Here is a 12,889-nt window from a genome sequence, read left to right as displayed (position 1 = left end):
AGGAAAGAGTCATGTGTTTTCCTTAAAAGACCTTTAAAAAAAAAAATTTTGTTTTTGAATTACTTTGTAGGAATTGAGCCTGAGGAAAAAAGGTTTAGAATGCTTAGTGTCGATTTTGAAGTGTATGGTTGAATGGAGTAAGGATCAGTATGTGAATCCCAACTCTCAGACAACTCTTGGTAAGGTGATATTTTGAGCTGTAATTCTTTGTCATTTTAAGTGAATAATACTTTGGAGGATAGTTGCAGCTGCTGTTAAACCAATTTCATGACATATTTATTCATTTAACTGATGAGGAAACATTCTCTGTGAGTTAAATGTCTAGCTTTAAAATTGTGAGATTTTTAACTTAGTTATCCAAACTATTTTTTTCTAAATCTTCTTAGAAATATTTTGATTATGTAAAATGAAGCATATTTATGCAACTTTCTTGTATTATAATTATAGAGGAAACATATAAAAGGCAGTATGTTTTAAGAAGGTTGAATTGTTCATCTGTGTTTGATGTTTACCCTCACTCAGAGAAAAACTCATAGCTGCAGGGCTACACTGGTGTTATTGAAAACAATTCCTCATGAGGAATGAGCTGAGAGCAGAAATCCAGTGGATACTCAGCACTGCAACTGCAAAAAGAACTCCTCCTAATGGTGCAGACTATACACGTACAAATTACAGTGTGTTTTAATATCAAAGTATGTTGTTTACTATGTTACCTAATAGTTATTTTGTATTAAATAGATATCTAAGCAACATTGAAATGCCTTGCCTTATTCAAGAATTTGTTTGCCCTTACAGTTTTTTTTTTCTTTGATAGAATAATGTACTCTATCAATTTTTCTTCTTTCAGGTCAGGAAAAACCCTCAGAGCAAGAGATGAGTGAAATCAAACACCCTGAGACAATAAACAGATACGGAAGTTTAAATTCTCTGGAGTCAACATCATCATCAGGAATAGGCAGCTACAGTACACAGATGTCTGGCACTGATAATCCAGAACAATTTGAGGTCCTAAAGCAACAAAAAGAAATAATAGAACAAGGGATAGATTTGTAAGTGTCACAGCTTAAGGAGAAATGTTATTGAATATCTCTCTGCCAGTATAGTGCCACCCCTGCCGTGGGTTTATCACCTTATAATGAGTAAAATGGAGGATAGTTCTCATGGATCTAATTCACGAGGCTCCTATTCAGCCCCCCTTGTTCATTGCAGTCTAGCCCAACTAGATTCCTGTAATGCCCAACCACTCTTGTCATATAAATTAATTTGTCACCATATTATAAGTGCTGTTGATGAGTATCATCTGTGCAATTTTGCACTGTTTAGCTCATGACATCCCCCCATTATATTTTCTAATCATGTGACAACTCAAAACATTTAAAATATGAAACTTCTAATAGCTATCAGTACTCCTTTATAGGTTTTACATTTTTTCCAGCTGGGTTACAAATGTACTATTCTTGTTATTGATTTCATTTTTATATGTTGATAAGGTGATCACCTCTCTTCCAGCCTGGCTAGTGTACCGGATCCTAATCTTGTGAAGTCAGTTTTCCCACTAAGCTTTGTGATACCTGCCTGCTCCTGGACTATTTCCTTTGTGAATATCACCATGCTGCCTTCCTTTCTCTTGTTGCCCATCTCTTTTTTCAAAGAGATGCCATAAGGAAAAATGAAATTGTTTGCCGTCTCCATGAATCTAACTATTATAAACTTAAAAATTCCCCTGTGTGCTTACTTGGTTTGCTACTTCTGTAAAGCATTTCTTCCTGATACTTAAGCAGTGCCTTTTAGTGAATGTTCAGGTGTCTTTTTTCTCCAGTGTTAATATGAAAAACAGTTTGACAAAAATGTACACATATTCTATTTTAAAATTACAAAATCTTACCAAATTGCCTCAGGAAATAGCTGTCACTACTGCATTAATTCTAATTGTTCAGTCAATATTTATTAAAGTCTCATCTTTCCAGATATTATGCAAGATCCTGGGGAAACTAGATACATGGAAAAGCCCTTCCTTCTGAGAGGCTCTTGGTCTAGTATGTGTAAACAAATATGCATATTAAAATTCTGCTGGTCACCCAGTAAACACATATTTGGTACTTGGGACTATTGTCAAGCACCATGAAGGCACTGGTCCTTGTATTCAAGATTGCATTCTAAACATGAGCAATTTTTTAAAATAGTACTGTGTAAATGTTTATAAAAGAGTGTCGTACAGAGTAAGTACTGCCAAGGTACTTATTTTTAAGTACTTGAGAAATGAGAAGGAGTAGTCAGAGGGCTTCGAAGTGGAAGTCTCCCAGTCCTTCTCTCAGCAGCTGGACTTGCTGTCTACTTAATACAGCCATTGATGAGAATGCTTTCATGGAACTGTGTTCCTAGTATACTTGTCTACAACTGTTTCATGACACCAGTCTATCCTGTTTCTCTCCTACCTTTTTGACTATGCCATCTCAGTCTTGTGGGCTGTTTTTTCTTTCTTCCTGCGTGCATCTTAGCATTGCCAGCGTTCTGTTCCTCAGCCCTTTTCCAACATCAGCCCCTTAGTTCTCCTACCCAAAACAAAAGACAAATAGAGAAGCCTGTTATTTTTGTATTTCTTATTTATGGTGGTAACCCCAGCATGCTACTAAATTTATAAGCTAAAATCCTGGGAGTTAGCTTAGATTTTCCCCTCAAAGGATTAGATTCTCGAATCTAATCTGTCACTAAGACTTGTTGATTATACTTCCTAATATCCCTGCAATCTGTTCTCTTTTCTCGATCTCCCACCACTATTCTTGCAAATCAAATCATGATTATTTATTTCCTCAACTAGTATAATCTTTCAATTGGCTTACCTTTTTCTTTGGTTTTGTTCATTCTTCAGTCTTTTCCCATGCTTAACTAGGGTAACCTTTCTTGAATGAAAGTCTATTTTTTCCCTCTCTTAGAGAATAAAACCAAAGCTGCTTTGAAGGTATGATAATACCTTCATGATTTGGATCTGCTGGACTCTAAGCTTCATTTCCTGCCACTTTTCTATCTCACCTCACTTTCCAACAATGCAGAACTATTTATTATATAATACTGTCTTGTGCTTTTGTGTTTTAGTATGGCTTCTTCCTCTCTTGCATGTTTTTTCTTATTGTTTATAAAAGATATAATTGTTCTTCAAAATAGTTCCAGAGTCACCTTTCCCAGGAAATATATTATGACCATCTAAGTTAGTTACTTCTACTGTGTTATTTTCTTACCTTGTGAATACATCTATTTGTCACAGTTTTACTATTATAATTCTTTAAAATTGTGTTTCTTCCATTACAGTGAGAGCTTCTAGGGGTAGGGGGATTATGTTTAGCTTAGTGAAAAGTGTTTCATTTTATGAATGTTAAGTGGTTATGGTTGGATGAGAACTTGACAAGGGGACCTTTAGGAAGAGCATCCCAGACTAAGAGAATGGCATGTGCAGCAGCAGAGGAAAGGGAGGACAGCTGAGCACTTGTTCAGCATGGCAGGCTAGAGTGGAGGGGGAATAACAGGAGGTAAGATTAGAGCATTGAGTTGGATCTAAATTACAGAAGGCCTTATTCTCCATGTAAAGGACTTTTTGTTGTCTTGTTCCTCTTGGCGCTAGCGTGCTAGTGAAGGACTTTAAGCAGAGGAGTAGCATCATCAGATTTCTGTTTTGTAATAGGACTTTGCTGGCAGCCTGAAGGGTGCATTAGAATATGGGCAACATGAGCTAGGGAGACCATTTAAGAACTCTTGCAATAGCCCAAATGACAGGTGTTGGAGCACCAAAGTAACAAAAGTAGGAAGTAAATGATCTGTAAACAAAGAGGTAACATTTGAATTGGATCTTTAAGCCTGAGGGAGACTCCCCTGTGAATGGAACAGGTAAAAGACATGCAGAGGAAATAGACTCTAAAAATAGATTTAGGGAATGGGATATGATATATGGGAGCAGAGGAAGGAGAAGGGAGTGAGAGAGAATCTGGAGCTGTATTGAGAAAGGTTTCGTGTGGTCTAATTAATTTGGACAAATGAGCCAAGATTACTTGAAGATTAAGTAGAATGTATATTCGGAGTACCTTAGGGATATTGTGGGTTCAGTTCCATACCACAGCAGTGAAGTAAATATTGCAATATAGTGAGTCACACCATTTTTTTGATTTCTCAGTGCATTAAAGTTATGTTTATACTGTACCATAGTCTATTAACCTATAACCCCCTTATGTCTAAAAAACAATGTACACACATTAATTTAAAAATACTTTATTGCTGAAAAATACTAGTAACCATCTGAGCTTTCAATGAGTTGTAATCTTTTTGCTGTAGAGTGTCTTACCTGAGTGTTGATGGCTGCTGACTGATCAGGGTGGTGGTTGCTGAAAGCTGGAGTAGCTGTGGTAATTTCTTAAAATAAGACAGCAGTAAACTTTTTTGCCTTGATTGTCTCTTCCATTCACGAAAGATTTCTCTGTAGCATGTAATGCTGTTTGATAGTATTTACCTACAGTAATATGTCTTTCAAAATTGGAGTCTGTCCTCTCAAACTTTGCTGCAATTTTATAAACTAAATTTATGGAATATTCTAAATCTCTTATTTTCTTTCCACCAGTGTTCACAGCATCTTAACCAGTAATAGATTGCATCTCAAGTAACCACTGTTTTCACTTGTCTATAAGAAGCAGCTACTCATATGTTAAAGTTTGATCATGAGGTTACAGCAATTCAGTGTCATCTTCATACTTTACTTCTAATTCTAAGTCTCTTGTTACTTTTACCACATCTGCAGTTACTTCCTCCCCTGATGTCTTGGATTCCTGAAAATCGTCCATAAGGGTTAGAATCAGCTTCTTCCCAACTCCTATTGATGTTGGTATTTTTACCCCTCCCATGAGTCACAAATGTTCTTAATGGCATCTAGAACAGTGAATCCTTTCCAGAAGGTTTTCAACTTACTTTGCCCAGATTCAACAGAAGTATCTCTCTACATGGCAGCTATAAGGCAGCTCTCTACATGGCAGCTTTTAAGTAGTATCTCTTTTAAGTAGTATCTCTACATGGCAGCTTTTAAGTAGTATCTCTCTACATGGCAGCTTTTAAGACTTGAAAGTTAGCCTGGCATGGTAGCTTATGCCTGTAATCCCAGCTACTCATGAGGCTTGAGGCCAGGAGTTCAAGATCAGTGTCGGCAATGTAGCAATTCTCCATTTCTTAAAAAAAAAAAAAAAAAAAAAGACTTGAAATTCAGAGTTACTTCTGAGGAAAGGGCACGGTGGCTCATGCCTGTAATCCCAGCTTTGGGAAGCCAAGGTGGGAGGATCATTTGAGCCCAGGAGTTTGAGATCAACCTGGACAGCATAGTGAGACTGCATTTCTGCAAAAACAAAATCACTCTTTCATCCAAGGGCTGCAGAATGGATATTGTGTTAGCAGGCATGAAAACAACATTAATCTCATCGCACATCTCCATCAGAGCTCTAAGGTGATCAGGTGCATTGTCAATGAGCAGTAATCTTTTGAAAGGAATCTTCTCTTTGAAGTAGTAGATCTCAACAGTGGGCTTCAAATATTCAGTCATCTATGTTGTAAACAGCTGGTGCTGTCATCCAGGCTTTGTTGTTCCATTTCTAGAGTGCAGGCAGAGTAGATTTAGCATGTAATTCTTAAGGACCCTGGGATCTTTGGAATGGTAAATGAGCATTGGCTTCAAGTTAATATCATCAGCTACATTAGCCCCTAAGAGAGCCAGTCTGTCCTTTGAAGCTTTGAAGCCAGGCATTAACTTCTCCTCCCTTGCTATGAAAGTCCTAGATGGCATCTTCTTCCAGTAGAAGAAAGACTGTTTTATCTACATGGAAAATCTGTTGTTTAGTATAACCACCTTCATAAATGATCGTAGCTAGATCTTCTGGATAACTTGCTGCAGCTTCTCCATCAGCACTTGCCATCAGACCTTGCACTTTTATGTTATGGAGACTGCTTCTTTCCTTAAATCTCATGATCCAACCTCTGCTAGCTTCCAGATTTTCTTCTGCAGCTTCATTACCTTTCTTAGCCTCATAGACTTGAAGAGAGTTGGGGCCTTTTTTGGGATTAGGCTTTGCCTTAAGGTAATGTTGTGACTGGTTTGATCTTCTTTTCACACGTGAAAACCTTCTCCATATCAGCAGTTAGGCTGTTTTGCTTTCCTACTGGTGTGTTCACTGGAGTAGCACTTTTAACTTCCTTCAGGAACTTTTCCTTTGCATTCACAACTTGGTTTGGCTCAAGAGACCTAGCTTTCAGCCTGTCTTGGCTTTTGACATGCCTTCCTCACTAAGCTCAATCATTTCTAGTTTTTTATTTAAAGTGAGAGATGTGCGACTCTTCCTTCCACTTGAACACTTATTGTAGGGTTCTTAATTGGCCTAATTTCAGTATTTTTTTGTCTCAGAATAGGGAAGCCCAAGGAAAGGAAGAGAGATGAGGAACAGCCAGTCAGTGGAGCAGTCAGAACACACACAATTATTGATTAAGTTTACCATCTTATATGGACGTGGTTTGTGTCACCCCAAAACAATTACAATAGCAACATCAAAGGTCACTGATCACAGGTCACAGTATCAGATATAATAGTGAAAAAGTGTGAACTATTGTGAGAATTACCAAAATGTGACACAGATACAAAGAGAGCATATGGTTTTGGAAAAATGGTACTGATAGACCCTCAATGCAGGGTTGCCACAAACCATCAACCTGTAAAAAACACGTATCTGTGAAGTGCAATAAAATGAAGTATGCCTGTATGAAATATTTAGTATTACTCAAAGTTCGTCTACTACATGGCATTCTCTCTAATAGTCTCTCATAGTCTAATTTCCCACTGTGGATATGGATAAAAAAATACTTCATACTGTAAAAAAGTAAGTAAACAAGTCAGTGAAATGATAGTAATAAAGATGGCCTTCCATATGAGACTTATTTCTAAAAAGAAAAGAATAAAGAAAACTTGGCACAATGTAATTATTTTGTACATTCATGTACTGATGTGTATTAAATAAGCTACTATTTTCTGGGTGCTATTAGAAAATTAATTTACTGTGGTTTAAGATCTTTTCAGGGACTACGAATGGTTTTCTATTTTTAATGTTCTTATTTAACATCATCTAGATTTAATAAGAAACCAAAGAGAGGAATACAGTACCTCCAAGAACAAGGGATGCTTGGCACCACACCTGAAGATATTGCCCAATTCTTACATCAAGAGGAAAGATTAGACTCTGTAAGAATACCATTTTCATTCTAACCTTTTCTGTAAAATTCTTGGGATTTTTTTTTCTTTTTATTAGAGACAGGGTCTCGCTATATTGCCCAGGCTAGTTTTGAATTCCTGGGCTCAGGCAATCCTCCTGCCTCAGCCTTCCAAAGTGCTGGGATTACAGGCGTGAGCCACCACGCCTGGCCCCTTTTCTGTAAAATTCTTTTTTAAGTTAATAATACATATTGTGACTCCTTTAAAATGCTTTCCTAAATATAGAGGTAAGTAAAACATAAAGAATAACCTTGGTTGGCCGGGCACAGTGGCTCACATGTGTAATTCCAGCACTTTGGGAGGCTGAAGCGGGTAGATCACCTGAGGTCAGGAGTTCGAGACCAGCCTGGCCAACGTGGCAAAACCTCGTCTCTAATAAAAATACAAAAAATTAGCTGGGCGTGGTGGTGGGCTCCTGTAATCCCAGCTACTCAGGAGGCTGAGGCAGGAGAACCACTTGAACCCAGGAGGTGGAGGTTGCAGTGAGCCGAGGTTGCAGTGAGCCAAGTTTGCACCACTGCACTCCAGCGTGGGCTACAGAGTGAGAGTCTGTCTCAAAAACAAACAAAAAGAAGTCTTGGTTATAATATAATCATCTCTAATTGGTCCTCCGTAGCCATGAGTTCTGTATCCATGGATTCTACATCTGTGGATTCAACCAACCACAAATTGAAAATATTCAGGGGAAATAATGGGTGATTGCATCTGTACTGAACATGTACGAACTTTTTTTCTTGTAGTTATTTCCTAAGCAATACAGAAAACCTATTTACATTGTATTACATATTATAAGTAATCTAGATATGGGAGTAGAGTATATGGGAGGACGTGTGTAGGTTATATGCAAATACTGTGCCACTTTTTATAAGGAACTTGAGCATCCATGGATTTTGGTGTCTATGCGGGGTCCTGGAACCAATCCCCCACTGATACTGAGTGATGACTGGTGTGTGTGTGTGTGTGTGTGTGTGTGTGTGTAAAATCTGCTTTTTAAATTTTCTAAACTGAAAAGAATATCCTATTTATGAAGGCATTTAGTGTGTTTAACTTTTAGCTTTGTGTTTGAAATTGTTAACTCTATAATCAAAAGTCTGTGGATCTTAACAAAATTTTCTGCTTTTTAAGTGGCTGTGTGGCGAATGTAAACATCTCATGAAAATCTCAATTTCTGGCCGGGCACAGTGGCTCATGCCTGTAAACCCAGCACTTTGGGAGGCTGAGGCGGGTAGATTACCTGAGGTCAGGAGACCAGCCTGGCCAAGATGGTGAAACCCTGTCTCTATTGAAAATACAAAAAAAATTAGCTGGGCGCAGTAGCAGGTGCCTTTAATCCCAGCTACTCGGGAGGCCGAGGCAGGAGAATCGCTTGAACCTGGGGGCAGAGGTTGCAGTGAGCCGAGATCGTGCCACTGCACCCCAGCCTGGGCAACAGAGCAAGACTCTGTCTCAAAAAAAAAAAAAGAAAGAAAATATCAATTTCTATCTCTGTTTTTACTTTAGACTCAAGTGGGTGAGTTCCTGGGAGATAATGATAAATTTAACAAAGAAGTCATGTATGCATATGTGGACCAACATGACTTTTCAGGAAAAGACTTCGTTTCAGCCCTTCGTATGTTTCTAGAAGGATTTCGTCTTCCAGGGGAAGCTCAGAAAATCGATCGATTAATGGAAAAATTTGCTGCAAGATACCTAGAATGCAACCAAGGGTAAATAAGGTTCAAATGCTCATTGATTGTCTGTTATATCCAAACCACTGTGCTAGGTAGCATCCAGGGATTTACAGATAATAGGACCTAATCCCCTGTTTAGAGAATTTAGATTGTCTACAATCTGAAAGTCATAAAACAAATCCATAAAAAATTGTAATGTGAGATACTTAGAGAAATAAAAGTGCTATGGGATTTGAGGTGACTTGTTTAAATGAAACTATATAAAACAGTAGAAGTTTATAACATGATACATTTATTTTTCCAGACAAACTCTCTTTGCTAGTGCGGATACAGCTTATGTTTTGGCTTATTCAATTATCATGTTGACCACAGACCTTCACAGTCCACAGGTATGTTTTCTTTTAAGTCAGTTTACAATAAGCGGTACAAAATAAGTACATTATTCTGAATTCAGTAAGTAATAGTTGAAATTTTAGTTTTATTCCGTTAAACCAGTCACCATATTTGGGTATTTAATTTGGGATGGTGAACATTTTACAAAGGCAACTTCTGGTAGTAATTAAAATTAGACTTTTAGGTATCTATAAAATGTTTCTGTATTTGTCATTCATGATTGACAACTGTATAAAGCTTAAGATAAATTTTAATCTAACAAGACATTTATAGGTCTTATGTCAGTTTGTCACAACATGGAAAAACACTGTGTATAAACCATCCTTCTAAAAAATATAATGTTTCAGGCCAGGCGTGGTACCTAACACCTGTAATCCCAGCACTTTTGAGTGGCCGAGACAGGCGGATCACATGAGTCCAGGAGTTAAGACCAGCCTGGGCAACATGATGAAACCCTGTCTCTACAAAATATGCATAAATTAGCTGGGCATGGTGGCATGTGCCTGTGGTCCCAACTACTTGGAGGGCTAAGGTGGGACAATCGCTTGAGCCTGGGAGGCAGAAGTCATACAGTGAGCTGAGATCGTGTCACTGCACTCCATCCTGGGTGACAGAGGGCAGACCCCGTCTCAAAAAAAAAAAATGTTTCAAACTTCACCAGTAGAGGGATTAGTGTAATGAACTCTAATGTACCCATTACCTGCCTTCCACAGTTATCAATTTATGGCCAGTCTTGTTCTATCTATATCTCTTTCCTCCCCTAGATAATTTTGAAGCAGATCTCAGATATCATACCATTTCATCTGCATTTATCTCAGTGTGTTTCTCTAAAAGAGAAGTACTCTAATTAAACATAACCATACCACCATACCTAAAAAGTTAACAATAATTTAAAAATACCTGATATCTAGAAATGTTCTTTTGCCTCATGAAATTCATATTTACTTCTTAAATATTAAAGAACTGTCACTTGATTTCTGATATCTACTTAAAAAGTTTGATTTAAAGTTTTAGTATTTTTTGCTTAGTTTCTAAAAACACACATTCACATCCTTGGGTAAAATTACATTTATAAATTATTTGCAAGGATTTCTTAGTACTTCTAGGGGTAGGTATCTGATGATATTTGTTATGCTTAGGTTGTAAAATAAATTACCTACTTTCTAATCTGAGATGTATTGGAAAAATTAAAATTCATTTGAATTTTGAGATTAACCTTTGCAGTATAGGGATTTTTTGTGTCTGTTTTGAGATATTTAAAGCAGAGTAGATAAGGAAAGTATATACCAAACCTAAAGTAAGAATATATACGATTATATACATAAGTATATACATATGATTATATGTGAAGTTACTCCTGTTTTAAACACAATATTGAGCAACTATGCATTTACCACAAATTTACTTGATTTTATATAGGACTTTAAAAATTTATTAAAGATTTTAATAATTCAAGATTTGCCTCTGGCATATTTTTGGCAGTATAGTCAAAGCAGCTCACCTTCAGGGCTTTTATTATCGAGCATGATGACTTCTATTCTACGGCTTTATAAGGCAGTTCACAGTTGGGATTTGTTTAGATATTTTTACACCAGAATTTTCAGTCTAATTTTTTCATTTGATTTTTCAATCTACACTAGAGTATTTTAACCTGGGTTTACATATGTTTGGTTTTAAAAAGCTATGCTTTAAAAGACATTTGGTTCTCTAAATGAATAAGCAATATCATATGCACCTGTGCAATGTCTTCCTATACATATGTACATACTCATGTTATTTTGAAGAAATATTAAAAATTCCTTTTATGTCTTTTCATAAGTACCTAGACTGTGAAAAGTTTCTAAGGACATACCAGTTAGGGAGTATTACCTTCACAACAGTGTCCCGTCTTTAGCGTAACAGTGCCTGTTTGCAGAACATGTGCTTGGAGTCCTAGTCTAGCGGTGGCAACTGCTTGTTGTCCAACTGTTCCTTATCAGCTTGCTGCCTGGTGTCATGTGCTGCTATGCAGCCTGCAGCTGTAGAACAGCTTGTGAGTTTCTATGAAGCTAAGTAATCTGTTAGAAAATTGTACCCGTGATCTTGGCCTCAGTTGATTTAGATAACTATAACAAATGACAACATTTTAAAATACAAATAACTTTAAAGGAATTTCTTAAAACTAATTCTTATTCTTAGTTCCTTTCAAACTTAAAAAATAGGTGGATTTTAACAAGCTGTTTATGTTCCCTTTTCACCCAGAATATTTATAGTTAGGCTACTTTTTATGTAGTGTGTGGTGAGTCAGTGATTAAAAAAAAATTTTAGGCATATTTAGAACACAATTTTTGTGTATACAATAATCATCAGTAGTAACAACTGGCTTTAAGTGATTTAAACACTAAATAAGGCACAGCTTAATACAAGCACACGAGGATAAAAGTCAAGAGTAGAATGTTCCATAAAAGATGGCAGGAGAAGAAAAGTAGGATTTTGTTTTATACAGCTTCAGAATCCCACTATGGCAGAAGTGTTCTGTGTGAAGCAGTGCACTTTATTTTGGGGACCTCAAAGCAAAGTATTCTGTACGCCCACGTATGGGATCCCTAACCCAGATCCACAGGCAATTAACTGCTACTTCAGATTTTCTGTCAAGACTTTTCTCTGCCTCTGATTGGCATAATGCTAAAACATTTTGCCATGCTTAAAATTTCCAGGTGATTTTAATCTTCCTTTACTTCTTATTGGCAGCAGTGTGTAGTCTTTTATTTTGTTATTCCTGGTGTGTTTTTTAAGCATTCACCTGAACTTTAGGTAAAAAAGCTTCTTTCTTTCATTTTTTTTTTTTTAGTGCCATGACTTGAGTTTTTAAAGTTATAAGATAATAGGGTTTTATTCCATTAAATGATACGTTAAACATTTGAAAACTTTCATGGTAATATTTTTACATATTTGTAGGAAAAGCACTCCTGCCTCCCTTTCTGACATGTTAGAAAAATCTGTTTGCAGAATAATCTGAAGTAAATAAGTGTATATATCCCAGTTACATTTTCTGAAAGTTTTGGTTCCTCTGTACTTTTGTTTTTGTTTGAGACAGGATTTTGCTATGTTGCCTAGGCTGGACTTGAATTCCTGGTCTTGTGCCATCCTCCTTCCCCAGCCTCCTGAATAGTTGGGACTACGGGCACATAACACCACACTCTCTATAGTTTTTGCAAGCTTCTGATGACTCGCTTGATTGTTTTTCTGTGTACTTTCATGTAAATTTACAGAAATTATATCTTAAGAGTTACCTTAAGTTCTTTATGGAAGGTGGTAGAAATATATTTAATTAAATAAATATCTCTTCAGAGACATCATATAAGACGTAGAAATATATTTAATTAAATAAATGTCTCTTCAGAGACATCACATAAGACTTCTGGGTTTTATCTATCTAGGTTTCTGGAGGTAAAGTGTAAACATTTTGGCTATGCTAGTTCCCAAGTTTGGTAATGGGGTTACCGTCTTACAGACTCCAAACTTGTATTCCACAGCTTTATCAAGGTGCAAAAGGCATTTCTGT

General features: G+C 36.8%; 1 protein-coding gene across 5 annotated transcripts in view; it reads left to right on the top strand.

The window, feature by feature from the left end:
- Positions 1-12,889, top strand: part of ARFGEF1 (ADP ribosylation factor guanine nucleotide exchange factor 1) — a 143,884-nt gene that overhangs the window by 74,558 nt on the left and 56,437 nt on the right. For all 5 annotated transcript variants that reach the window (XM_055116633.3, XM_034966183.4, XM_057303025.2 and 2 more), the window contains 5 exons: positions 71-179; positions 848-1,049; positions 7,141-7,252; positions 8,783-8,988; positions 9,257-9,341. In XM_055116633.3, the coding sequence (XP_054972608.1) occupies positions 71-179; positions 848-1,049; positions 7,141-7,252; positions 8,783-8,988; positions 9,257-9,341 (714 nt within the window). The remainder of the gene's footprint in view (positions 1-70; positions 180-847; positions 1,050-7,140; positions 7,253-8,782; positions 8,989-9,256; positions 9,342-12,889) is intronic.

Source organism: Pan paniscus, chromosome 7, assembly GCF_029289425.2.
Source record: "Pan paniscus chromosome 7, NHGRI_mPanPan1-v2.0_pri, whole genome shotgun sequence".
Taxonomy (NCBI): domain Eukaryota; kingdom Metazoa; phylum Chordata; class Mammalia; order Primates; family Hominidae; genus Pan; species Pan paniscus.
The sequence above is the reverse complement of the archived record's forward strand: the minus strand, read 5'-3'. Positions and strand labels throughout refer to the sequence as shown.